The 16,180-nt window shown below is 41.5% G+C and overlaps 1 protein-coding gene and 1 long non-coding RNA gene across 4 annotated transcripts in view; one reads left to right on the top strand and one right to left on the bottom strand.

Moving 5' to 3' along the window:
* GSG1L (GSG1 like) overlaps positions 1–14,304 on the top strand; it is a 62,606-nt gene extending 48,302 nt beyond the window's left edge. For all 3 annotated transcript variants that reach the window (XM_068699162.1, XM_068699163.1, XM_068699161.1), the window contains 2 exons: positions 11,674–12,279; positions 13,472–14,304. In XM_068699162.1, coding sequence (XP_068555263.1) covers positions 11,674–12,279; positions 13,472–13,898 — 1,033 coding nt within the window. In that variant the 3' untranslated portion in view covers positions 13,899–14,304. The remainder of the gene's footprint in view (positions 1–11,673; positions 12,280–13,471) is intronic.
* LOC137864733 (uncharacterized) lies at positions 4,144–14,099 on the bottom strand. The gene is made up of 3 exons (XR_011101609.1): positions 13,976–14,099; positions 6,714–6,841; positions 4,144–4,888 (listed from the first exon to the last, which is right to left on the bottom strand). It is a non-coding gene; the product is annotated as an uncharacterized lncRNA (long non-coding RNA).
* Positions 14,305–16,180: the final 1,876 nt, after the last annotated feature.

Genomic DNA, 16,180 nt, shown 5'->3' with positions numbered 1-16,180 from the left:
TAGCACATGTATGCCCAAGACAAAAAGACACTTTGGCCAGTATAAATCCTTGTCTTTTTTAATTCTCATTATATATATATGACTCAAAACAAGTGCCATACTGGGCAACATATGTATGGAACAGCCTTCATACTGCTGAGAGGTGACCTGTGTTTAATATTCTTGTCTCTACCACTTGCTCTATGACAAGGCTGTATATTTTATTCTGTCCTTCCAGCTTCCTTGCTCCTTTTGAGTTTGTGAACAGTTCACTAGTTGGCCATATCCTCCACTTTCTTTCACACACACCTGGCAAACACAGCCCTAGCATGTGGCATCCCCAGACCATGTGCTGCCGCAGCAGACAATGAGAGGTCCCACAACGGGCCCCTAAAATGAAACTATTCCTGTTCATAAAGGTAGCCAAAAATACACATTTGCATGGCACTTATCCTCTTCCCATCCATGGGATAGAGGCATGTACCCCCAAACCGCACATGTACCCCTCAGAGTGACTATCACAGACCTAGCACCTCTCAGGCCTCTCATGCAGAGCACATCTCTGCCACATCCCTGTTCATCCTGCAGCATGACACTACACAGACCTCCCAGCAAACACATTTAGGCTACCAATGTCTTACATTTCTGGACTGATAATTAAAGCATTCTTACTATGTTGTTGATGCTTGATTGTATATTCACTGTCAACTAATGTACTTCATGTTTACGATCTTCTTATTTTTATTTTGTATTATTTTAATTGTCATATATTAGTGTGTAATAACAAGTCCTAAGGCAGGATTACCATGGGATCATTCTAGAGATCTAAAGCCATGTGGCATTGCAGGCTTTTCTTTTTTTAAGTTAACATGCTCGTGGTCAGCATCACCTGGGTATGCTCTGTGAATGCAGGGGTGCTGGAAACACTGATTAGTAGCACCATATTTCCAGATTCCTTGCATCACCAAGGAAGTGCCAACAGTTTCAGCAAGCACATGACTTCCTCTAATCTGATGTTCTTTTGCACAAATAGAAAATAACTTACACTCCCCTTCCTTCCTGTGCATATATCCAGGGATACTTCACCTTCCCTCCTACTCCTACACCTCCATGTTCCTTTTCAAAACATTTAAATAAAACCATCCAGCCTCTCTTCCTTCCACTTGCTTTGTATATATTACTACCCTCTTCTTTGCATGTTTCTCTACCTCAGTACGCATTCAGCATCCACTGTACACATGCAAACAGCCTCTATGTTGAAAAGACTTAGTTCAACGGGCAGTTTTCTAAGAGGAATATATATTTTTTGGAGGAAGTTAAAGCTTCAACAGCAGTCTCCACAGCTGCAGTTCATCATCTGGGAGACAGGGAAGAAGAAGAGTTAGCCCCATTTTGTCTGAAGTAAGTTTTTTGTTGGAATATATATCTATAAGCCCTTGTTCCCAGAGAAGACATTTGTTTTATGAATAAAAAAAAATATAAAAAGACAACAGAACACTCCTCCTGAAAGTACTTTTCCAAACATAACCTCACTGTATTTCATTTAATTTTAACCATATGCATCTGCACCAGCTTTTCTTGAGGACTCCCTAAGACCCCAACTGAAGATTAACTAGCAACGTATTAGATGATGTTCCCTTGATGGCTCCTGTTTCAAGAAGTGTGCACTGTGTTCACAACCTGTGCAGGGGATGAGCTACATAGTCCCCAGCCCATTCCTCCCCACCAGCTCACTCCATCCCCTCCTCATAGCATGTGAGCCTTACCCTGTCTGCATTACTGCTGCTTGTGAACACCGGTCTCCACACCACAAGAACTACGTCAGCTGTGCTGCACATGGGAAGGACCTTCAGAGCTGCAGAGAGGAGGATCTAGGGTGAGGGAATATGGAAGCTTTGGATAAGAGTATGGAGAACTGAAGCTTAGGGTTCAGATAGGGGGGCTGAAAGGGCAGAAATCAAATTCAGGGGAGCTTTTCATGGAGAGGGACTAGTCAGTACCTAATCAAGGAATAAAAAGCTATTGAAATGATATGAGTAAACTTGAACTAGCCAGTGACCTCTTTTACTGTTGGCAAGAGGAGGAAGATCAGCAGCTTTTGAAAACTCATCCAGGCATGGTCAGGCCATGTGAGGCCAGAAGTGTTGCATCCCATTGGACCTGTTGCCACTGCAGATGGGGTAAGGAGGTCAGCCCACCCTGGCACTGGTGGGAGAGGGAACCTCTCAGAGAGAGGTTAAAGAGATCAGCATGGCCCTGCCACCAGTCTGATACCCATCCTTTTACTCCCTGTGAAGCAAATCTCACTTCACAGCACTTGTCAAGCCAGCATACAAATTTATCAAGCAAATCTGGGAAGTTCAACCTTCCACAGTCAATTCATCCATCCAGTTTTTGCCAACTTTCAACTGTCCATCAAAACCCATTGTGGTACTGAGCTATTTTCACAGCATTTTTCTTGCTGACTGAGCCCTTAGTCTGATCTGCAAACTGATGAAACATCAGGCAGATGTTACTGGTGAAATTCTAACTAGAAGTGAGTATAAACTGACATGGATACCAATGCAGACAAACTGTCTCTGGAGGGCTAGAAAATGTAGTTTTCAAATGCTGGGAGAAGTTTGAAACAGATGTCAGGACTAAAACTATTATTGCAGAAGTAATAAATTAGGACTGTTCCTGACCCTTTGAGAATCCAAATTTACTTTTAAGTCATTATTTTTAAGCACAATTTTTTAGTTTTTGTGCATTTATTTAATGTACCTTAATCAGACCTTTCTTTCTCTAACATCATTGTACTCACATAAAAATGTTGTGCAGATCATATTGTCAAAAGATATGTCAGACTCTTGCTTTGATTTCTTCTTTGGTCACCTTGGTATTTGAACAGGTTTTAAGCTACTGACCTGCAGTACTTCCTCTTTACAGGGTCAATATCTTGTCATGGGCAACAATAAGAATTTCACATCTGACTATTCACCTTTGATTAGCACACAAGGATGAGTGTAACATTCTGCCTTGAATTTATTCTGTACTTTATCCTGCACACTATTCTGCAACACAGGAGGGTCTATCTGCAGAGCTATTCCTTCTGGAAAATTACAAACTGGCATTTAAATGGTGTAACACTATCAACATAGCTACTCCCAGCACACACGTACTATACAATGCTGTTAGTCCCTGATGCTTAAATGCATCCTAAGAAGTGAAAGAATGGGAGAGATGCAGCCCTGAGCCCCTCATTTCTATTCTCCATGGCCTCTTTACATAAGTTTTCCCCTGAGAGGGACAAGACCAATGGAACTGAGTCCTTCCTGAGACTGTTACGATCACCATAATGGGCCTGGCTGGCTATAGATGGAGGAGCCCAGGTATGATGTTCTCTTATTTTTTTTTGACCCTTCCATTTCTGTACATTTGGGAGCAGCCTTGGTTTCTGTTAAAGGTGCTACTTCTATATTCTCTTTTCCAGGACTGAGGAGGAGAGGGCTGAGGCTGGGGACCTGAGGTTACAGTGCCTCCATAGCTGCTCCCCAAATAGTAAGTGATTATGGCTCTGAATATGTCTGGCACACAATGGCTTGTACTGTCCCCACAACTGGTTTCTTGGAGTTAAGAATAAGGTTTGGAGTAGGAAGCACTGTAAACAGAGGTTTGTAAGTTTCCCAGACAATGTTGCCCAAACAGTAATCAACTAGCATATGAAGAGTACAAAATTCTCCAGGATTCAATTTAGGCTGCACATATATCCTATAATTTTATGCTATCTCAATAAGCTGTGATTTCATAGTAGTTTAAAGATATGCTATAATTTACACCTGTATAACTTTCATTATCACTACCATTTTTCATCTATATTTATCACCATTTTATGATGATGCATGCTATTGAATATAAAAATGATTGAAAGCAGCTTTGATAGACAATAACATTTATATAATTAATGCCTTTTGTTTGCACTTCTATTAATCATTACTCAGAAATTTGTTATGCTTTTATTCATCATTTGAAAAAGAAAAAAAAATCTTGCTTTAAGCTATGGGAAACAATGGTTCAATGTATGGAGCAATATTGGAGGATGGCTCCTGTCCTGCTCTTAATACTATACTTTTTTTTTTTTTTTTTTTACTTACTTCAGGAAAGAGGCATTGTGTCTCCATCAATTTCCTTGCAAAGAAAGCAAATGATTCTTCATTCAGGAGGAGGGAGGATGGGGAAAGTGACTCGCTTGACAGAGCTCTAGGATTAAGTCTGTGCTAATAAAAGTAGCATTTTGCTGTTTCTGTCTTGTTGAGATGCACATCTCAGCCACATACTCATGGAAGCTTGGTGTCCACAAGCCTAATGATTAATGGTTCTACTTCCTCATCAGACCAGCTGGAACAGCTCTCCAGGTGGTCTCCACAGAGATGTGCTAGTGGTAGTACAGCTCACAGACTTGTTCTGTCATCAGCTCAGTTGGTAACTCTTGCTCCTTGAAAATGTCATGGCAGTTGTAGAACTTTCCACAGGCAGATCCACATCCTTCGTTTTCGCAGGCCTGAAGAAATCTATTAGTATGAAATTGTTCTGGGTCATATTTCCCGAGAAAATTCCCTCCCTATCAAGCTAATGGCTAGTGCTCAAATGTGCTTATTTTATTATGATGACTGTCCAAAGGTTTTTGTTTCAAAGAACAAATAATAATTCTTGACATCATGAAGTGTTCCAAAGAATAGAACCAAGGCTCTGTTGGTCCTTTGCTCAGCCCTGCCCAGTACTTCCCTTTGAAAGACACGAAGCTTACCTCAACAGCTGTGATGACAGATCTGTAAAAGCAAACTGCAAATGAGAAGTCAGGTATCCAAATCATCTGGTGTGCTTCATTCTATGTGTTCATCTCCGTGTCTTCAAATACAGGCAATTGCTTCTGGAAGCAAACAGGAAAAACTACATATACCATTAAGCTAATAAGCAATAGTAGCAATACGAGCATTATACAAAGGGCATCATTTCAGCTAACCAGTCTTCAAGACAATGCTGTGTTTTTATTTGTAAAGACCATTACAGTGTTTCAGTTAAAAGAGACACAGAACTGGGCAAGTTCTGGATGGGAGAGAAAAGTCAGTAGATGTGAAATACATCTGAAAAAGAGAATTTCTGCACATCACCACACCTTGCCATTCCAGGAGCAGATGTAAATCCAACACAATTTCCAAGTCAATATAAGTTCATTTTAGTTCCTCCTGCTATCTTGTCCTCAAGTGTTTTCCCAGAACATTCTGGTTCCCTTTTTCTGAGTGATACTTTAGCATAAACTTCTCTCATTTCTTCATTTGACTGGCAGCGGGTTTATCTTATGATATACAATAGCTACAGAACTGTCACCCCTTCTTTTCATGATAAAATGGCCAAAATTCATCACAAAACCTACACAGGAGTCCATCCATATTTATGTTAAATCCAATGGCAGAAGTAAGATTTATCTTAATCCTGGAACTTCCCAGAATGAAAGACTCACTATACAGAGCTATTTCCCTGGACCAGTTCATAAATCTCTTGATAAATCAACTTAGGAATTGAATTAATTGGAAAATGTGACTATCAGTAGCTGATTATTACTTAGCTCTGTAACAAGACTCACAGCCAGCAAGACAGCTAATGTATCTAGGTCAAACTGAAGCCAAGAGTGAAAATATCACAAATAAATCTGAGACCTTGTAATTATATTAGATTTTCACCCCCACTAGTTGATCCAGGTGAGAAAGCAGGGTACTGACTGATCATCCACACACTCAGTAACAAACTGTGGTGACTTTTCAAAAGACTGAAGACCATTTATTTAAGGAAAAGCCTTATAGACAAATACAAGACACCATGCCAGAGCTTCACAGACCACAAGCTAAACCTTTAACAGCTTTTCAGATCTGGCCAGTCCATCTATATTTATATGACTCATATTTGAAGTCTTCACGCAGAGGTTGTCCCGTACCAGTAGGACACATGGAGGTATAACCAGAACCTATTTCCTGCGGCCCACTTCAACTGGCATTTCGTTCCCTGGAGGACTTGCCAGCTGATCTCACTTAGAAATGCTCCAAGGTTGTTCTAATTTGAACCAGACAGTATATCAAGAATATTCACTCATATTCAGATACCATCCTTTTTCCTGTCCTTACACAATGACAAAACTGAGTATCTGGATCTTGTATAGAGAGAGGGTTTTCACTGAGTGCCACTGTAGAGCAAAATGCTAAAACATTTACATAAAAGATTAAAAGGACAAGGCTGAGCAATCATAGAAGACAAACACCCACTCTACAGGTGACTTTAGAGGAGAGGATAGTAAAGGTTTGAGAACAGATCAGGAGAAATGTGAGATTGCAGGTAACACGGCCTCAGGACAGGACAGGTCTCAAAGATCTCAGGTTCCTCTGCTAGGAGACTAAGCATCCATTTTGAAAAATGGCCTTTAATTATAAATCTATCAGAAGCTTGATTCTGGGAGTCTTGATCAGAGTAATGCAACAGCCAGTCTTGATAATTATACATTAAACCATGTAATGTCCATCACTAAACCATAATTTTCCTTTAACAGGGAAACTTGCCTGAGCTGGGCTAAGAACAACATCATGGAGCTCTAGCTATAAATTGACATCCTCTGCTCTCCCAGAGCTGGATTCCTCTGCAAATGTATGGCACTGGCACTTATACACCTAATAACTCCAGCCCTATTTTTTTTGTACCAAACTTACCATTTCCACTGCAAATGTCTAAACACTCTCAGTAGCCTTTTTGTTGTCTTTTTTTGACCTTGCAGGTCTCAACTTTTTCTATCAGATGTGCAGGGCTCGGAGATCTCGATGCACTGGTTGGGCAGTTGCTATACAAAAATGATAGAAGAAGTTTCACATCAGGATATCTTTGTTGTTATTGTTTTGCAGTTATTTGTGAGTAAGAAATGCTTACTGTTATTACTTATACCTGATTTCAGACATCTGTATGTTCATACCACTTCCACTCTCTCCTCCAATCCTCTCCCATCACTAGGCATTAATATGAGCCTGCTGCTTTGATCAATGTGCTTGGGGTCCACAGGGCAGATGGGAGAGGTACAGAGAACAGATGTAGAACAAGGGGTAAGAAAGAGGCAGGAGACACAACGAACAAGGAGGAATGGATATGGTGGCAAAGCTAAAGAGGTGACAGGTAGCTCAGAAGGGCCAATAGCAGGAAATAGCATATTCTCCATTCTTTTGCTTGTTGCCTGTGTCAAAAAGCCTTGGCTGCTATTTGAGGCAGATTAACCCAGAGTCCAGGACACCACCTTTTCTTGCAGAAAAATGAAAGACCATTCAAAATGCATTCATCATTAAAATAAGATAGTCATTGTTTTTTCAGTGTGGGCGTTTTAGAGGGTCACCTGAATGAGAGGAGGCCTTGAAAAAAATCCATTTTGTTCTCATATCATCACCTGCAGTCATTTCCCCAGGGTCCATCCCACAGTTCTTCCACCATCCTCCTACCCCTGGTTGTCTACAGTAAGATTTATGCAAACAGCCTCTCAGTGCTTCAATTTAAAGCATATTGTCATCTTTTTCTATTCAAACAAGATCATCAGAAGCAATCTAGATTTAAAATATGATGAGAATGATTCATAAAAATGAAAATCTGCTGCTTTTTCTTGGTTCCAGGAGTCACAGAAGCAAGGTAGTGCTGGGTTTGCAAGAAACTTTCATCTATCTTCGAATTCAGTGCTACAGAAAGTATATTGCACAAGCTCAGCTGGAGAGGGCAAGGCACAGACGGTAGACAAGGTCACTCTAACAACAGGGAACATGCTTTATATGCTGAGCAGCACAGGGCTGGAAAAAGGCAGACAACAAGGGCTTGATGCGTTTGAAATGTGGCTCAAAGCTGAGTCAAGGATTCTCCTTGTGGAGGCACATGACAGCTGCAATCACCTTCCTGTTTCATGTCAGCATTGATTTCAACTCCAAGTCCTGAGATTGTTCCTGTAATTTATTCAGTTCACAGTGATTCACTGCATAAAAACAAGTGAAAAAAAAAATCCCCTCTGATAAAGCACTATGGTTACAGACCTAAGAACCAGTCTTGCTATACTGAAAGCAATGGAATTTCAGTCCTGTCTTTAGTCCTGTCTAAACCCTTGCCCACAAGAAAACTCCAAAGTTATAAGTCTCAGTTCTGTCTTCATTTACCTCTGCTAAAATCCAGACTTGACATTTTGCTTTAACAAACTCCAGATTTCTCCTTAAGCAACCTAGTCCCTCTGTTCCTGTGAGAAACATAATGATAAATGTAAATTCAGTCCCATGTTAAGCACTGGGAAGAGTGAAAATTGAAGGATACAAAAGTAAAAGAAAGTGATAGTTTATAATACTTGCTTTTTCTTCCAGTGCACTAGTGAATTGGGAAGTTTCATATAGAAATTTCAATGAGTTATGAAACTGATTTTTGTCACACTCTTTTAAGTATCATCTTCCTGTAAATGTACCATTTTCTACAGCTAATCCAGGAACTATAAAGAACAAAACAAAACAAAACAAAAACCAGCCCCGTCCAACACTGCTAAAGATGTGAGAAGTATTGCAGATTGCATATGCACCCAAATAGCATTTTAGCTACATGTACTGTGCATGTTATATTTCTTCCAGAATGTAAGCAAGGATTATTGTTCATTTAATGTTCAATTAGTTTTACAGTACAAGATATTTCAGGACAAATATATATATATATAAAATTGAAGAATGTATCTTCATTTCAGTTCTCTTAAAATGAGTTTTGCTATCGTCAGAACAAGTTTCCTCCACTTTTCCACAGCAAAAAGTATTTTCTGAACATGGGGTATTGTAGTGAAGAAAGGAACGCATCTTCAGTGACCTGAATCAAAACCATGAGTCGACAAATTCAAAAAATCTGTCTTAGAGTTTATTCTGCAAAATGGTTGGAATTATCCTTTGAACCTATATCATTGAGAGTTGCCAGGCATCATACTGCATTTCAGCTGCAGATATGTTCTGAGTTGAATAAAGCATTAAAGTATTAACTGCAGAGTTATAAGATCGTAAGAAGTGTCTTTCTAAACCCCTTCAGAAAAACGAACTGTAGACTAGTATAGAAAAATCCAGTCCTCTGCAAAAGCACCTGATAGAGCCTTATTTTTTGAGCTTTTGTATAAAAGCTTTTCTAAAGCTTTTCAGATCCCTGGATAGCTGTTTAAGGACTGAGCCATAAATTCTGTCAGAACACCGGAATACTGAAGGCCAAAATTAAAATATTCTCTGTAACACTGCCCTTAAGAGAATTAGTTCAGGGAAGTCTTTCTACTAATAATGCTTTAATTTAAATAGCAAATAAACCCTAACTTTAGAAACTGGTAAAAGGTGGCCAATTTTACAAATTATGCTTATCAGAGAGAGCTTGTAAAATGTGTTCACATATTAGTAAGGAATACGTAGTGATAGGCTGGGATGCCTCAGGAAAAAAAAAAAAAAGACACTTATTACAAGTAGTAAAGAGGACTAAGTGTTGGGATTCACTTCTGAAGCTGGAAACTCTGTTCAAATTTGGTTTAGAGAAGACAGCATTGTGAAGCTGCTTGAAGTTTCTATTTATGATGGCATAACACTTCCAAGAACAGGAAAAGATGACAATTTCTCCATTTTACTAAAGATGCAATTTTTTTGTAAAAAGGAAAAACAGCATTGTTGATGATGCCTAAGTAATGGCAAGATCCCAGGATGGTCACAGTCCTAGGCCATTGGCTGAGATATCTCTGATAAGGGTTCCAGCCCATTTAAGCTACACATAGTGTGCGGGCAGGACTTAACCCAAGAAAAAAATGCTGCATTAGAAAATCCCAAAACATTTATTTTATGAGCAAAGAGAAGCCTTTTGTCAAGAGATGGGATGGGGAGCAAGGAACATGCAGAAGCATCCAGAATTTACCTTTCCTCCAGCAACACCAAGGCTTTGCCTTTCCTAACTGTGATTCAGTTAGAGCTTTCCAGGCGTGCCACAAGCAAAGACCGCTTCATCCCTAGCGCCTTGGCTTTGAACATGTCATGTTCTCCTTTGACATCTGAATTGATAATGAAGTGCAGCAGGAGTTCAAACCCCTCTCTCCTCAACTCTGCTGCACTGGATGAGGGCTGTGACCTTGTAGGTAGGGAGTCTGTTTTGCATCTTAGATCCAGCTCTGTAGCATCTTTAATTATGCCATTGGAAATGTCTTCACATCCCCTGTTCAGTCAGTTTTTGAAAGCAAGGACTTGTGAGGAAGGGTGTTCCCCCAACTTTGGCCTTGTTTACTCTCCTGCTAACTCATATTACACTGCCTTTTGGCTCTGTTTATATTCAGTAGCTCTGCTACTGTCTGCTCTTCCAATTATAAAAACTCTAAATTTGATTTAAACTTGATAATTATTCTGTGATCTAGCAAAGGTCTAAATTGTTTCAGCAGCCCTACTGAAGCCAATAGGTGTGAGGCTTGCCCTTTAGGGCCTTAAAAATGGGGTTTAATTGCATCTGACAGTGAGAAAGGTGAAGTGAACATGCAGTTAATTCTGTTACTAACAGAACAACACTAGATCTCATATATAACATATCCAGACCAGGATTTTCTGCTATCTTCTACCACAAAAGGAACATGAACATACCAGATGCACAGGAAGACTCAGCTGGCAGCTGGTATTACTACAGAAGTCTGTCATGCCCTTTGTTTCTCAGAAATTATGAATTGTGAGATGCCCAGTGAATGTGATCATGTTCCCTATCAAGGTCAAATCATTTCTAGCTGTAGTCACTATCCATGAGAACAATTACAGTTTACACTGGTACATCTTCCTCTCTTGCCATCAGTCTTGCCAAACTAAGTCAGATTTAGCTATATAGCAAAAAGCATTGGGATTTCTCCTTCCCAGCAGCAGCCAGGAGAGAAGTACAGAAAACAGTATTCAGGTGAGGCAGTCTGGAATGCCATGCAATTGGCATTCACAGTCACCTAAAAGCTGGTCAGCCTTTTGCACAGTTTACGACTTAGGGTGGAAGGAAAAGTCCATAGCACTCTGAGCTGTATAAAGGAAATGTCCTATAATGTCACTACAGGAACAATGATATCATTCTGTGCAGTTCTTCTATTTTTACCTTGCCTGTTTATTCATCCCATGATTCACTGGGCAACCATGCAGGGCTACCAGGAAACCAAAGCATATGGGTCCAAGCTGAGGGCTGGTCTTCATGCTTTGCAGGGATGATCAAAAGCAGGTGCTGAGACAACCTGCAAGTCAGGTTTTATCCTCTTGCATTCTTACAGGAATTTGTCACAATCAATACGCCAGAAACTTTCTCCCTTTGCTGTATTTCCCTGTCCTTGCCCAATACCAAATCCTTATTTCTCACAGAGCACTATGACTTTGAGAAGGAGAACACTGACATGCCAGTGATTACGCTGATGATAGCTTAGCTGGCACCAGGGAGAAACTGGTCATGAATTTGTGTGCCTTATTCTCAAATACTTTGCTCTTGGTCATCAGAAGCAGAGGATTTTATACAGACATGAGAACCAAATCAGGCCATAGGCAAATGCAGCTATGGGATATACACCTAAAATTGTCCCAGAATAGAAGTAAAATTGCTCTATAAGCAATTAGGCCAGTCCAGAGGAAAAACTGTGTGTTTGTCTTTCCTCAGGGCTTCACAACACCCAGCTCTAAATGTCACTAGCGTTCAGAAGAACAGGAGTGACCATAATGCTCAGAAAATACCCCCATTTGCTACGTCAAGCTCTTCCAGCAACATATCAAGCAGCTCTTCACTTTCATCAGAACCAACCAGACAGATCTCCATGGTTCAGGATCAAACCCAGCTGGACATCGTCTCCATCACTAGATTGGCCCCAGGAGAATCACCAAGCCCCAAGACATTTGAGCAAAGAAATAAAAATTTAGCAATTTCATGTTCCAGCCCACTTGGTGCAAGGACTATTGCAGCATCTTGCCCATCCAGCCCCAGGCTCAGTCTAACACCCAGCTCAGCCAAGCCTCAGCAATACTCTGACTCCTCTCCAGTCAGTCCAGGGATCAATGCTACTTCCTTCTATACCTTTTGTCCTCACACAGCACACAGCTTAGAAGCTTCAGCATCAGATTACACACTGACCCCAACCAGGAAAAGCACAAGGCCTTCAGCAACAATGACTCCTGAAGATAGTTCCCAATCTCCTGGCTCTTCTAAAACTGGATTAAAAACTACAGGAAAGGGGTTTGAATCAGATCTGGAAGATCCTGATCATGAAAGGTATGTAACCAGATCATACAAATGTTTAAGTCCTCAAATGACTCAACTTAGTACAGATGAAACACAATCATTAACAACCTCTTATCAAACAATTTAAATCTTTTATAATTTAAATGTTTCCGACATTTGTTTTCCTGTAATTACCCTGTGCCCTCACACAACCCTGCAAAAACATTATATTTTCCTTCACATTTTTTTTTAGCTAACCAGACCTGAGTATGGACCATGCCTGGGCCAGGTTGTCAACCTCAGCTCCTTGAACAAAACAGTATAAATGTGTCTCATTTCCTTTCAAATGAGAATCCATCTCTCTCCCATTACTAGTCAGCCACCTGGGAAGCAAAACCGCCATGATATAGCTCAACCCCCACCATCATTCCTCCTTTATCCTCTAGTGGGCTAATACAGTTACCATTTAGTTTTGGTCTTCAAGGTGAATCTTACTGAATTATGTTCCCATTTCAAGTGGCACAAGTGCCCCACATTCAATCACCATCACATTTGGATTAGTATAGAAGTACTAAGCCCTGGGGAGGCAAGAGAGTTTAAACTAAGCGCCAGTACTGGCATAAAGACTCAGTCCATCTGGACTTTGGAAAAAGCCTCGACAATAGATTCATGGAATCATTTAGGTTGGAAAAGACCCTCAAGATCACCAAGTCCAACCACCCACCTAGCACTAGAAACCTACCACTAAACCACCACCATGTCCCTAAGCTCCACATCCCCAGTCTTCCTAATTACCTCCAGAGGAGGGGACTCCACCACTTCCCTGGGCAGACCATTCTGAAGCCTAACCACAACCACCCTTTCTATGAAGAGATTCTTCCTGACACCCAGTCAAAACCTCCCCTGGTGCACCTTGAGGCCATTTCCTATCACTTGTCACCTGAGAAAAGAGACTGACACCCACCTCCTGCAACCTCCTTTCAGGTAGCTATAGGGAGCAATAGCATGATCAGGCTCTGAAAAAACTTCCCACTCACAGCAACAGAAAAAAATAGGCTGTTACTGTGAAGTCTGACAAATAAGAGCTGGAGCACCCTCTTAGAGCACCCTCTATTCAGTGACATTGCAGGTATCTCCCTTCCAAACCCCAGTTTCTGTAGCCTGACCCCATGCAAGTTGGCCTGATTTTACCCCACTGAGACACTGAATTCCACACTGTGTCTGCCGCTTCTTTTCTTGGCAGGAGATTTGTAACCACAGAGGAATTCCAAGCCATGGAGAAAGAACTAGAAGATGTAAAAGAAGAATTGAAATGCTTGAAGTGGAAAGTGAGACACATTGGTGAGACAGTGCAGCCCCTGGCAGAAGACAGCAAGCGTTACAATGGCTACACCCTGACGGAGCTCAAGGCAATGGTGCAGTCTGAAGATGATCCTTACAAGGCTGCACACAAAATCCTAACTGCACTTTTCAGCGATGTGTACTTGCTACAGCACTCAGTCACTGAACAGGCAAGCAACACAAGATCTCTGCCCAAGCCCAAAATAGACCCAGAGTTGTACACAGTGTATTGTGACATTCTGAAAAGCATATTCCCTGGAATTAGCAGCCAGACCTTGAGGGAAGAGACACAACATATACAGAAAAGCACACAGAAAGAAGTGCAATAACACCGAGTTCATAAAATCTTCTGCAAAGTGAGACAGACGTCTCTGATGATTTTTAAGCACTGAACTACGGTACTTACAGTTGGTTGAGTCTATCCCTTCTAGGTATGAATCATCTGTAAACATCTTGGTGAGCTCTGAGCCCTTCATGTCACCTGATGAGACAGGGTGAGAAGACGTTCTGCATACCTACCACAATTAAGACAAAATTTTCCCCTTAGTGTCTCTTTCAATATGTGGATGTTTCATTGTTTCCAGCTACTATGAATACTGCCAAAAGAATTGAAACAAGGCATTGTGTGTTCAAGCAAGGGCCTTCCCCCACCCCAAACAGACCTGTCAACCAGCATCTGGGTAGTTTCTATTTTCTAGAGTATATCATTCATTAAATTACATTACTTGTTAGAAATTTGTGCCTGTCCTTTTTTTTTTTTTTTTTTTTTTTTTGTCTAAATACTTTACACATCAATCAACAATTATAGCTTGAATACACAGTGGGGCAGAACCTGGGCATGCAGCAAACCACCCTCTTCTGCCCATCCACATTCTGGGTTATATGGGAAAAAATCCAGTCGTCAGCTACAGTGCACCCAAAGAGATGTCCACTGGAGATATCTAAGAGCCAGGACATAAAAGTGTGCTGAAGTCCCCAGGTCACTTCAGGCATGATGGAGTTAACAATCCACCAGTGAAACAGGTAAAGGTAGGAGTCTGACCTCTGACTTTCTCACCTTCTGATAACCGAGCTGACAGAATAGTTCAAGTATTTGAACTATGCTTTGTCTTTACATGGCAAAGACGCTTCTCTGGTGCCTGTCTTAGCCACTCTGTGCTGGTTACCATGCCATCTCGCCACATAACAGTGTTGCACCTGTGACACAGACCAAGACCTTGTGTTTTATGTTTGATAGTACACATCTGCGTGAGCTCGTGTACTTTTGGTGAGCAATGACATTTAGGGACAAGTGCTGCTTGATTGCAGTCAAGTTCTCCTGCTTCCATAATTCCAAATGTGCGGTATAATAGCACTAATATTCATCACGGTATACGAACAGCAATTTGTGTGCTGGAAAAGCTGTCTCAGATCTGATTAACACAGCCTTGACTGGGAGAGAGAACACATATTCCAGGAGTCCCTGTTATAACAAATAAGGGACAAAAAGCTTTGCTCTTTCCCCTTACTTTTAATATTTTTGCATTCTTGCCTACCTTCCAAGCTGCGGCTTCACAGGATGCTTTAGAGTCCCATCTCTCAACTAAGCAATTCCACAGCTTCTTGATAGAGCAGATCCATGCAGCTGCTGCTAGCAGCCTGCCTGCTCTTCTGGCAAGCTTTCCATGTTTGGCCCCGCAGCCATGCTCAGGCTCTGTGACACAGGGAAATGACCAGAGGGTTAAGAGCATGCACACGCCTGGCTGATGATACATGGGAAACAGTCCTGTGTGTTTGTGTGTCTGTGAAATTAAAGTTTTCCTCCTAATGCACACAGAATGGAATGACATTCATTCACCGAGATGCACCTCTCCTGTCACACCAGCCTTTGCTCTTCAAATCCTCCCATTCAGAACCTCAAAAACTCCACTCACCCTCTCTCCCCAGGTGGGATGGGGAAGAGAATCAGAAAGGTAAAAGTGTGAGAACTCATGGCTTGGGATACAGGCAGCTGATGTGGTAAGGCAAAAGCTGTCTGTGCAAGCAAAGCAAAGTGAGGAATGCAGTCACTCCTGCCTAGTGGCAAGTGGGTATGCAGCCCCTTCCAGGATAGTGGGGCTTGTCATGCTGATGGTGTCCTGGGAGGACAAATTCTGTCACCCTGAGCTGGCCCCCTTCTCTTTCGTTCCCCCAGTGCCATGGCTGAGCATGGTGCCCTGAGGTCTGGCCTGGCTGTTTCTCCCCACCTCCTTGAGCACCCCTGGCCTGCTCATTGGCTGGGCAGCATCAGGAGCAGAGAAGGCCTTGGCTCTGTACAGGCCCTGCTCAGCAACAGCTGGAACACCGGGATGTGGCCCAAGTTTTTACCAACCTGCATCTGAAACACAGCAACATATCATGAAGAAAATTAACTCTATCCCAGCCAAAACCATGAATTCCTTAAAATAAAAATGACATACTTGTTTAGGAGCCACATCCTACATGCTTAGAAGTTTGCTAAGCTTTTTGTTTTGTTTTGTTTTGTTTAAAAAGAAAAGATCATTCTTAGTGTCACCCAGCTCCAGATGTCTTCGGATGGGACATGTTGAGGACATGCTCTGCACTTTCTTGGCTCTTCTAGGTAAGGGCTCTG

The sequence above is a fragment of the Anas acuta genome, chromosome 15, assembly GCF_963932015.1.
Source record: "Anas acuta chromosome 15, bAnaAcu1.1, whole genome shotgun sequence".
Lineage (NCBI taxonomy): Eukaryota > Metazoa > Chordata > Aves > Anseriformes > Anatidae > Anas > Anas acuta.
Note: the sequence above shows the minus strand (reverse complement) of the source record. Positions and strands in the feature narration are given on the sequence as shown.